The sequence below is a fragment of the Oncorhynchus mykiss genome, chromosome 6 (assembly GCF_013265735.2).
Source record: "Oncorhynchus mykiss isolate Arlee chromosome 6, USDA_OmykA_1.1, whole genome shotgun sequence".
NCBI lineage: Eukaryota > Metazoa > Chordata > Actinopteri > Salmoniformes > Salmonidae > Oncorhynchus > Oncorhynchus mykiss.
This window is the reverse complement of record NC_048570.1, coordinates 64,442,938-64,454,946: the sequence shown is the minus strand read 5'-3', so window position 1 is coordinate 64,454,946 and position 12,009 is coordinate 64,442,938. Positions and strand designations below refer to the sequence as shown.

Sequence of the window (12,009 nt, the reverse complement as noted above, 5' to 3'; positions counted from 1 at the left end):
TTCGTTACACAGTTTCTCCAGATATTAGTCACCAGTATCAACATTTACAAGCAAACAAAAACAGGAGTGAAGGGAGAATCTGTAGACATGCTGAAATAAAAGTACATACCAGAAATTAGCCAGCCTTCACAAGACAAACACATAGGCAAATCTGTCCCTTTTTGTGTTTTACACCTCCAGCAGAGGAATTACATTTATGAGTGCATGGTATTCAGTTTACCTTGCCAGCCCATCAGTACACTTAAGAGTAGCCCGTTTCTACTCTGCTTGCTTTTACAACTTGATGAAACAGCACAACACATACACACTGAACTATGCTCAACTCTCCCGTGCTGGTCCAGCCAGCCAGCCTTCCAGAAGCTTTACTTTCACACAGCCTGTTAGCCCACTCTGTGGTGTCCACAGTCCAAAATTCAGAATGAAGGCGGGACATGACCCCCCATCCCCAGTGAAAGTTGCGCCCCTGGGTATGGTAATAGATCATACTTGTATATTTTGTAGTTAATGCAACAGTAAGGAGCAGTGTGCTATTTATAGAGCTAATGAAGGATTTGGAGGGCATGTGTTTAAGATGGAACATCGCATAAGACACAGTTCATTTCTATTTAGAGAAGTGCAGAGAGAGAGAGAGAGAGAACAAAAAACACCTCCCAGTGGCTTCAAAGGCCCGGGGCCCTGATTCCCAGAAGCCGTACAGTAGCTTAATGATCAGACACTGTGGTAATGGCGCTGAAAAATAGCAGTAACACACTATTTAAGATTAGCCCACACATTGTAAGCCTCAGCAATATGATTGGTTGTTATGGCCCTGAAAAACATTTCAGAACAGCATCAGTCTGAACAGTTAGGTTAGGATTACTCCTTTTATTGGCATACTTATCACCATGAATTAATCAAGAATTCACCATTATGGTCATAATATAATGGTCAATGGGATTATGTGTTGAGCAGATTTCACATTACCATATTTCCGTATGCTACTAATGTCTGTTCTCGAATTAAAGTATTGGTTCTTGTTCAGTATGACAGAGAAAAAGGCCTCATTAAGGCTCGCACACATTGCACCATATGTTGATCTGGTGTTCGTCTGCCAATCGTTCGGCACGCTGTGTTTTAGAGACCACCCGCTGGTGGACCCGCTGACTGATGACATTTTTACACAATTTAAACCAGGGTAGTCTCATGGCATACAGTCTTAAAGTTGAAATGTTGGAGAGTGTTAAAATACATTTAGCTTGACGTTGGTATTCATACTGTGGTCTCTTCTAAAGCAGCAGCCAGAAGCATCATGCTCTTTAAGTGAAGGGTGAAGGAAGAAGTGAGTGTAGTAATGCTCTGAGTGGAAGTGGAGGTTACAGACCTCCTCCACCTTACTGCCATCTCAGTGGAGCGGAGGCTCCAGGAAGTCACATCCACAGCCAAACTGCATGTCAATTGCCAAGCAGTTCAAGTCTCTCTCCCTCTCTCTTCCTCTCTCCCTCTCCCTCTCTCTCTCTCTCTCTCTCTCTCTCTCTCTCTCTCTCTCTCTCTCTCTCTCTCTCTCTCTCTCATATGCACATACAAATTGAATTTAAGTACATTTGACAAACTAAGGCTTCTGTTCTACCTTTTTTGGACCTTATGTCCCTGTCAGCTCAGGAAAACATCCATATTATCACCACCCACCCAAAAATCTGTATTTAAGACTAGGAAATTAGTCATGCAGTGGAAGAAGTCACCAATTAGCATGTTTTACTCCAAAGCATTGCTTTGCATTTCTATGGAAACAAGAAACAACCGATTGCACCACTATGTTTGGGTTCAAATCATTCTTATTAAGACTGTTTTTATTGTGAATGTGAGAATAAGTAGCTGTTTCCTAAAGATGTGCAGCTGTGTGGTTGGTGGAGACAGAGCTGGCCTGATACAGAGGCAGTGGCAGGGCCGTAGCTAGCTACTCCTGAGTGCTCTGAGAATATTCATCTCTTCAGTAACCACCAAAGACTGCAGCAGAGCAAAATGAGAAATGTTGTTTTATAATGAGAGCCTTAGGCAAAGATATACAGAGGCATGTCTTTTTAAGAAATCCTGTCATTATATATTCTCCTAGTGATACTGCAGAGAGGAGAAGGCATACTAAAGAACAAACTCACTCAACTGATGGTTTAGGATGGATGCAAGAACATCTTTAATGTTGTGGGTGTCTACAAATGTTGATATTGCTGAGTGGCGGGGGGGGGGGGGGGGGGGTAAACACATCAACCTTTCATGCTATACTATATCAGATAGTGGAGTCTGTGATGATGATGATATTCTCTGGGGTGTCAACTCTCACACCTTTAAATAGATCCTGGTAAAGAACTTGCTTGCCCGAAGAGCCGATCAGAGTGGCTTTTGGTAGTGTTTATTCCCGCAAAACATTGAGGCTATAGGGTTAGGAGTAGGGCTGTACTTGACAGTAGCCATTCAAATGGTCTCCCTCTCTCTCTCCTGCCTCCTCTTCCCCTCTGCAGTGCGGCCTTGTCTATTTGCTCTCAGCCTATCCCCTCATCTCAGACACGATCAGCCCGGCAGATTGTCGGCAGAGGTGCTGATAGCTGTCACTAGCGATTCCCTCCTACACATCTTCCGCCCTCTTGTAGTCAGACCCTTGTTTGAAAAACAAATTAAAAATGTAGAGAACAAGACTTGTTAAACTGATTATTGCAACCTAAAGTTTGCCTCAGCTGTTACGGCCGAAGGAGGCACGAAATGGAAGTGGTGAGAAATCGATAGTCCACTCTGCCTCTTCCGACATCTTAATGCCAGTCTCTCCTGAGAGGAGGGCATGCTGAAGTGATGGAGTCTGTCAGCTGCAGGAGATGTCAGAGGAGTTTTTAATGGAGGTCTCGGCAGAGCTGACAAGCAGTGAGGAGCTGTTTTTATTTTACCTTTATTTAGCTAGGCAAGCCAGTTCAGAACAAATTCTTATTTACAATGACAGCCTAGGAACAGTGGGTTAACTGCCTTGTTCAGGGGCAGAACGACATATATATATTTTTTTACCTTGGCAGCTCGGGGATTCGGTCTAGCAACCTTTCGGTTACTGACCCAACGCTCTAACCGCTAGGCTACCTGTGAGGAGCTAGGGCTGGTCGACCCAGTTCTTCTCATACTAGGCTAGTGTTTGTCAACTCCACCGCCACACATTCACTCCCTCCCTCAGTCTGCTTAGGATGCCAATATGCTTCATTAGCCATCCTACTGGGTATATAGTCTGATTCTGGTACACGGTAAATGATAAAATCATGTTAACCTTGCTGGAATGAGATTTTAAATCACCCCACTGAATTTACCTGAGGATTAGATTCCCCACGCACTGATTAAATGCACGGCCAAACCAGTATTTATATGGATGTGTTACACTGAAAATTATTCCTAGCTGTGAGAGCATAGTATTAAACCAAAACCTCTGATGCCGACAGTTTGTTTTCACTAGGCGCTAGATAAGATTGGGAATTTCTTTATGGCCCTATTTTTTATATTTGTAAGCAATGTTTTATAGCACAGTCAGACATTTTGGATATTTATCTGGAGGGATTTTTTAAAGATATTGTATTGAATTATAGTGAAACGGATGGGAGATGAAAGTACATTTTCATTATTATGAGTGCTCTGACTCTGTCTGTAGGTTAGTCTTTATGCAGGGTGAGCCACTAGTGTCTTAGTGAGAAGTTAATCTAGAGGCCCATAGGGACAATGTCTCAATATGTGTGACTTGCCTACACGTGGAGACTAGGTCTAGCTCAGTACAGGCAATACCAGACAATTGTAACCCAAACACAGCCATTCCATGTTCAATCCAGGCTGACTCAAGGGAATGTGACCATTGAGGTGCAAGGCTGCAGGGAGGGTCGGAGGGCCACTGGACTGGTATTCACTTCTGGATCGATCACGTCAGTTGTCAAACTCATTGCGGCGAGGATGTGACCTCCCACTGCAACTCACTATTCTAAACTCTCTGCAGAGTTGTGCTAAATGGTGAAGTAAAGGCAGGGAACCTAGAGCCAAGCATACATCCTAGGAGAAAGGTCACAAGCTACTTCCTGATGTGCATGAAGGACAGCTTAGAGTTTGAGAGTGGGCTAATGGTACTGCATGCAGGCCTTATTCCTATTCCAGCCCAGTCACTCACACCCACCACACACGAAACACCGCCCGACACCTCCAGTGGTGTTAGAAAGCATTCTTCCAAAATGCGCCTCTGTGTGCGCGTCATATTTTTGTGTTTTCCATAAGACCACGGCATCAAATCAGGGCAATAATGTCAGACAAATTGTGTAAGTAAATGTGAGCTGGGTTGTTCTAGAGAGGGGGTGGTTACCCTCCCTGCATGCCAATAAGACAGCTCTGTGGTATCTAGCCCGAAAAGCAATTCATTGAAATGCAAAAAAAGGGGGAGAATGCTCAGTGCAAAGATGCTGACAGGACAGAAAGCTGTGCTCATCCATCTCAGTTTGCCAAGTTTTTCCTCTCCCGGGTGAGGTGAGGTGAGCTCCTCCTTGTCCTCCCTTTCTGTGAGATATGCACCCGGGGACAGTCAGAGGACAGACGGCAGAGAGGCAGCGCTACCTCTAGCAGCTAGCCCTTTCATGCTGTAATGGCAATGTTTTGATCACCTTCTCTGACCGTGATGAACTGTGACAATGGCCGTGAGTCTGAAACAAACTCAAAGTCGGCCATTAAATTAAATTATTCCCCCAAATAATATAAAAAAAGAAATCATGTTGTCTTCTCTCCGTCTGTCTTCTAGTCTGGCCGAGCCTTGACCTCTGACACTGCTCTGGCTCCTTGTTTCCTTTAGTGTTGTTATTATGACTGCCAGTCTATCAAAGTCCTCCCAGATCTCACAACTTCTAAATGTAGGGAAGGAAATAAAGCTTTAAATCACCAGACAGCTTATTGTTGATGGATTGATTGTTGATTGGTGACTGCAGAGCTGTTGTTCCCAGCGAGGTGTGAACATTATTCACAGCAGACTGGGTTGTGAATGTGATTTAGGTCGACTAGCTGCTATTGTCCCAATGGGTTTTACGTGCGTTCGTTTCAACGGCTTCAATGTCTCTTGTGTTATACTGTGTAATCACGCAATGAATTTCTCCTGCCCCTTTAACTGACTCATCACTCATCATTGTAGAGATGCAGAATACTTTTTAACAGTCCTGTGGAGCTCTCTCTCTCTCGCGCTTTCTTTCCATTCTCTCATGCCTGCTCTTCCTCTCTGCAGTGTGGCCTTGACTTCTTTTTTTGGGCCCTTGGGGTATTTAGGCCCTCCAGCAGGGGTGGGTCTCAGTGTCCCTCCACCCTAGGGCTATCCCCCAGTCCACCCTGCCTCCCTGTGATCCCCACTGTCTGTCTGCAGCCCCCTGATCCTCACACATCACACCAGCCCTGAGCATCTCTGAAGGCCAGTGCTGCCAGGCCTTTGGTTTAGCCTCACAATGAAAGAGCAAGCTTATTGACCCCCTCTATGCTCCTCCTCATTCCCCAGCCTGCCTGGAATGAGCCCTGGGGCTCCTGTTAGCCTGTGGTGGGGTGTCTATCTGTCTGTCTGTCAGGGGACATTATTCTCCTTCGGTCCCAGTTAAGGAGGTGTTTTTTGTCCTGAGCATGTAAAACTCAGCTGACACCCGCAGATAGAGAAAGCAGCTTTGATCCTTCGTCTGTCATGACGTTGTAGAACTGAGACAATCTGAGACGACAGGCCAGGACTGAGCACTTTATTCCACCGTAGGCACTGGCTGAACTTAAAACACTCTGGCTCCAGGAAAATGAATGTCAATCTGGGCTTTTACCTTCAGCTTGGCCTGTGTGAGGCCCCCTGTGTGTCTTATAGAATGAATGGGGATTTAAATGTATTTTTTGGTCATACAGGCCTTCTATTAAGAGTCCATATCTAGGTGGTGTTTAATCATACTACCATTCACTCCCATAAAAAAATATATATTTTTACCTTATGCCTTCACTTCCTTTCGACACCTACACCCAAGTCGGCCTACCTGATCATATTTAAAGGCTGTAGTCCGGTCCAAACTCCAAGTCTCATCTCACTGTAATTGCTGTAAAGTGATGTTTACATAAATAGACTTGTGTTTTGCTTCTATAAACTGTATGTGTTGAGTTCAATGCAGAGCCCAGAAGTTGCAACTCTGTGGCCCTATTACTGCAGCTGTGCAATCTCCCGACATTCAATGATGTGACAGGCAGCCCAAAACACTCCATCCTCACCCCAGCAGAGAAGGAATGGGAGGAGGGGAAGAAGACGATAGGTAAACAGAGCCATTAGGGACAAATCTCTTTCTGAAGAAAACAAAATCACATCATCAAACAAGAGAAAAAGAAAAATATGATCCCTCAGCCCTTTGGGGCCCCAGCGCTGAAATGATAGCCGACTACGACATTTGTCTTGATCAGCCTGCCCTTAGGGATTGAGAGAATGGAGCGAGGGGTGAGAGAGAGGGAGAAGCTGAGAGCACAGCTCCGCTCTGCTTCAAAGTGCCAGACACGTTCATTACTTCTCTGTCTTATTATAGCTCTATGTGGACACTTCATGCACGAATCAGAGAGTACAGCGAGCAGAGCACGGTACTACCTAGCATTCATCTGTAATTTGGCCTTTGCATTTGGTATTAACATGGTTACAGTGGTCATCTTTTAAATAGCACAGAGCAAAGAGCTCTACAGAGAGGCAGTGGAGTCCATCAGTCATGGTTGGCCCAAGGAACTATATACTGCTTTTTCAAAATGACAAGATGGACTATCTAGGTTTTCTCCTTTCTCTATATGACATGTTGCTGTTGATATGGGTTTGGACTGGAACAGAGGATATTAGAAGCCAATCTGTAGTAATACATCCAGCAAAGACATTTACGTCAAATTTCAATGATGATTATGGTCCACCCAAACATCCTTATATTAAACAATATCAGTCACTCTGATTGTTTTGGATTGGATATTGCACCCGGATCGCATCATATATATAAATATATGCCAAAAATATATATTGTGTATATCCTATGATTCTTCATGGCATGTCATACAATAGCCATGTAATATGGTTAATCATAAATAGGATTACGTGGTTAAGCATAATCTTGCTTCCCATAATGTGTTCCAATAATCACATACTTATGAAGGCTCTCATGGCCACATACTGTCAAAACGTGTTTTGATTCAAACACTCAACTTACTTGGCCAAATAAAGGTAAACAAACAGATAGGAGGTGAAATTAAGTGAAAATAACCTTTTCTGTCTTACTCAGAGAATGCCACCCCTAGAGCTCTCCATTTCTCTGCATCCTGTCTCATCTACCATTATGACACATTCCTGGCCCTCCTCATCCACTGCAATGGACAGCAGTGCCCCCCCCCCTCTCTCTCTCTCTCAATAGGGAGGAGGCTTCCTATTGACCTCCATCTTGGCTGTGCAATAGTGTGTCTCTGTCCTCTCCGTCTGTCCTGTGCCAAGTCCTTACAGATGCTTGGTCATTTCTCCATCCCAACGCTAGTCAATTTCAACACTTTTTACAATTATTTTCCCAGAGTGGGTTCTCTGAAGGAGGCCAGTTTGTATTATAGCCAGCCTTCAAGCTATTTAGTGTCTCAAGCTGTTTTTCCATCTCAACTTTATTCTGTTACATTGGAATGCCCTGGGGAAATGTGGGGATGTCTGCAATATCTTTGTCTTGCTGACCAGTTTGTTGTCGGTTTTATCTTGTCAAGATGCTGTCTCTCACTTTGATATTTAATTGTCTCTCTAGAGTGAATTATGCGCTAAGCTGTCTGATAGACAGTCATCCTCGCAACCGTCAGAGAAATGCTCCGCCTCTGTTTTTCTTTTTACGTTGGCAGTGTAACATCAGAATTATACAAATGTAACATCATATTTTATTTATATTTATGATTAACAGGATAAAACTGAGTGATGTCATTGGGCATCATTACTCCAGATGACAGATAGTGAATGCAGCAGAAGGCATGAGGATACCTAGTGCCCACATCCTCTTTCGCAGTGCCAAGGCTGTTGGATAGAGAGGAGGTGGGCAAAAAAAAGACAACACAAAGTACTGCTGAGATATCTCTGCCATCTGGCCATGTTTTTAACACTCCAGTGTTTGTTAAAGGGATCTTGATGAATCACCACATCTTGTTCATTTCAAATAAAGAAAATGTTCCCTGAAGCACAGAGGATACAGGCATGATACAGGCGTGATAGGCAGCCATAGCACTGGTGAAGATGATGGTGGTGGTAGTCATGGTGATGACCATGTTGTGTGCCCTCCTCTCTACTAACTGTAACAGTCTCCTTTTCTCTATCTCCCTCCCTCCCCATTTCTCACTCTCTCGCTCCCCCTCTCCCAGGTCAGAACATGGTGTTTCCCCCGGTGGCTCTGTGGGTGACGGTGGGCCTGGCTGTGTGTCTGCTGGGTCTGCTCATCGCCCTGGCTGCAGTCTGCCGTAGGAAGATCAAGGAGAGCTGTGAGGAGGACAGAGCAGGTACCTGTCTGTATGTCTGTCTGTCTGAACAACTGTGAGGTGGACAGAGCAGGCTCACTCAACTCTGCAGTCTGTCTCAACAGCACCGCCCTGTTGTCTTTCTGAACAACACTTTTCACAGCAACACACTGAGCCGTTCCATAAACACACGCAGAGACTACACTTGAACACCCATTTCAATGGAGATAGTTGGGCGGCCTCACATGAATCTTCCAAGGTTAAAGAAGGGTGTGATTGGGTGCTTTCTTTCGTCTTTGCACAAGCATAACAGTATAAAGATTATAGAGAACTTTATTAGAGCCAAAAGTGATGAAAGTGAGAGAGAAACATTGATGATATAATACCCCTGGACATTAAAATAGAGATTATTATAGTTTTTTTATTTTTATTATTGTTCTATTGTGTGTAGAGTTGATGAGGTGAATAATGTACAGACCCGTCCTGCTTTCAGACCCTTCTGAGGACACTAGTTCAAATGCAAAATGACTGTCCCAATGATTTTCCCAAACCCTCACAGAGTAGGCCTGCAGATGACCTATATAATAGTGAAACTGGCGCCCAGATTATGTGGAAGACACAGCTGGAGAAGAGTGGTGGTTACCAGGGATGACAGCGGGAGGAGAGTGGTGGTTACCAGGGATGACAGCGGGAGGAGAGTGGTGGTTACCAGGGATGACAGCGGGAGGAGAGTGGTGGTTACCAGGGATGACAGCGGGAGGAGAGTGGTGGTTACCAGGGATGACAGCGGGAGGAGGGTGGTGGTTACCAGGGATGACAGCGGGAGGAGAGTGGTGGTTACCAGGGATGACAGCGGGAGGAGAGTGGTGGTTACTAGGGATGACAGCGGGAGGAGAGTGGTGGTTACCAGGGATGACAGCGGGAGGAGAGTGGTGGTTACTAGGGATGACAGCGGGAGGAGAGTGGTGGTTACTAGGGATAACAGCGGGAGGAGAGTGGTTGTTACTAGGGATAACAGCGGGAGGAGAGTGGTGGTTACCAGGGATGACAGCGGGAGGAGAGTGGTGGTTACCAGGGATGACAGCGGGAGGAGAGTGATGGTTACCAGGGATGACAGCGGGAGGAGAGTGGTGGTTACCAGGGATGACAGCGGGAGGAGAGTGGTGGTTACCAGGGATGACAGCGGGAGGAGAGTGGTGGTTACCAGGGATGACAGCGGGAGGAGAGTGGTGGTTACCAGGGATGACAGCGGGAGGAGAGTGGTGGTTACCAGGGATGACAGCGGGAGGAGAGTGGTGGTTACCAGGGATGACAGCGGGAGGAGAGTGGTGGTTACCAGGGATGACAGCGGGAGGAGAGTGGTGGTTACCAGGGATGACAGCGGGATTAGAGTGGTGGTTACCAGGGATGACAGCGGGAGGATGGTGGTGGTTACCAGGGATGACATGTAAACATCAGGTGCCAGTGTCTTGGACAACTGGTTCAGAACCTTAACACCCAGACAGTGTTTGTATGTATATGAGATTATCTGCTGCTGTGGAGGGATGCTGTGACCCCGTCTGTCTGCAGGAAGTTAATTTAGAAGAGTCTGATAATTAGCGCTACTGAATAGCTGGGGACGGCTTGCAGGCAGAGCAGGGACTGACTGAGAGAATGTATGGTGGGGAGCCGGTGGCCTGGCTGTAATGAGATGTGCCCCGAGTGAAGGAGATGTTTAAATAAAGGTCAGCCAGTGTCTGCACTGGTCCCTGGGGTTTAAAAATACATCTGGAACTGACTCACACTCAGAGGCAAGAATAATTATAGCTCGATGGAACATATGAAATTAAAATGAAACGGAAAGAGAGAGGGAGAGAGTATTACAATACACTCCCAGTGTTTCCCTGATATTAATTTCATGGCCGCTACCCCCCCCCCCCCCCCCCCCCCCACTCTGCTGCTGAAAAGAATCCTAGGGGAAACACTGATTCCATACCATGAGCAAAAGGTCTTGTGGGGTCGCAGACCTGTTCTCCAGTAACCAGGAGGAGCAGGCTGCTACTCCAGTAGTAGTAGAGAGAGAGGGTTGATAAACTGGCGGTGCACCACTCAACTAAATGAGAGGTTAAGACTCATTCTGTTCCCTGTCTGTGGATGTTTCCAAGTTCTTCATGATCCCTGTTTGCCAAGTTGAAGAGTAACATACACTGACTTCTTCACGTAGCACACAGACTCACACACCCAGATAAATTGATACCTTATGAATACAGATGTGGAGATGTGTTGAAGTGCACATTCACAGCTGCTGGAACTGCAGGAAGACGGAAAGCGCAACCTAATTGAGGCTGTCTTATCTTTTAATGGTGTTCTTGGGTTTGGCCAGATTGAAGTTGACGCTCTCCTCTGAAACTCTGGGTAGTGAGGGTAGAGGGGTCAAAAATAGTCCAAAACATAGTAAGTCATTTTTCTTCCCTGTCATAATGTATATGGAGCAGTGGATGTGTATCCTAACCGGGCAGAGCAGCGAGTGGGATTGGAGTCTGGGAGATGAAAGCTCAATTTATTCTAGTATTTGTTGCAGTACACATCTTTCTTCCTTCCTTTTTACTTTTCTTCCCTTTTTCCTTCCTTCCTTCCTTCCTTCCTTCCTTCCTTTCTTCCTTTCTTCCTTTCTTGCATAATGAATGTGTATACCATACATGTCCAACATATGCTGTAAATGGACCAGTGTACCATATTCCTGAAGCTCATTTTACATTCAAATGAGCGTGTGATTTAATCCGACATACCCTCGGAGTGTGTTATGTGGATTGTGCTATGTGGAGTGTGTTATGTGGATTGTGCTATGTGGAGTGTGTTATGTGTCGGTGACATGGGACGAATGGCCCTCCGTGATAGATGAAGGTCATCGTGGGGACATGGATGATTCAGATCACTCCCCTGGGAACAGGGGATATCTGTCCTCTGTGAGCTTCCATCTTCCAGGTGCTTCATCCAGCTGCTGCACTCAACTTGTTTTTATCCCTGCATGCGTATGGGATGTAACTAATCACTCAAATAACCTTCTTATATTGGACCTAAACTCTGAAATCCATCTCAGTGTTTTACGATGGCCGCTTCCCCTTGCCAGAGCAAATTTCACTCAAACTCAGTGGATGGCAGCCACCATTTTGACTTTGACATAGAGGCGTCTCTGAAAGGCCTGTTGCATCCTGGTACTGTAGAAGTGTCCCTTGAGGCTGCTCTTCCCATAGTGTCAGAGGTTGTTCCGTCAGGACAGGAAGTGTTGGCCGTTAACTGAGGAGAGGCGGCTCAAGGTCTCTCACAGAACATTTACACTCCACATTCATTTTTTATATTTTCTAACCAACTTTTAGAGCTAGAGTGTGATGTCATAGTGCTGAGAGAGAGAAAGAGAGAGAGAGAGAGAGAAAGAGAGAGAGAGAGAGAGAGAGAGAGAGAGAGAGAGAGAGAGAGAGAGAGAGAGAGAGAGAGAGAGAGAGATAGGAGGTCTGTGATTCTATTCCCTCTGTCTTCATCATAAAAAACACAAATGCT

General features: G+C 45.5%; 1 protein-coding gene across 3 annotated transcripts in view; it reads left to right on the top strand.

Moving 5' to 3' along the window:
• The window catches only part of LOC110526336 (CD276 antigen), a 75,002-nt gene that overhangs the window by 37,919 nt on the left and 25,074 nt on the right, over positions 1-12,009 (top strand). For all 3 annotated transcript variants that reach the window (XM_021607212.2, XM_036980688.1, XM_021607214.2), the window contains one exon: positions 8,380-8,514. In XM_021607212.2, coding sequence (XP_021462887.2) covers positions 8,380-8,514 — 135 coding nt within the window. The remainder of the gene's footprint in view (positions 1-8,379; positions 8,515-12,009) is intronic.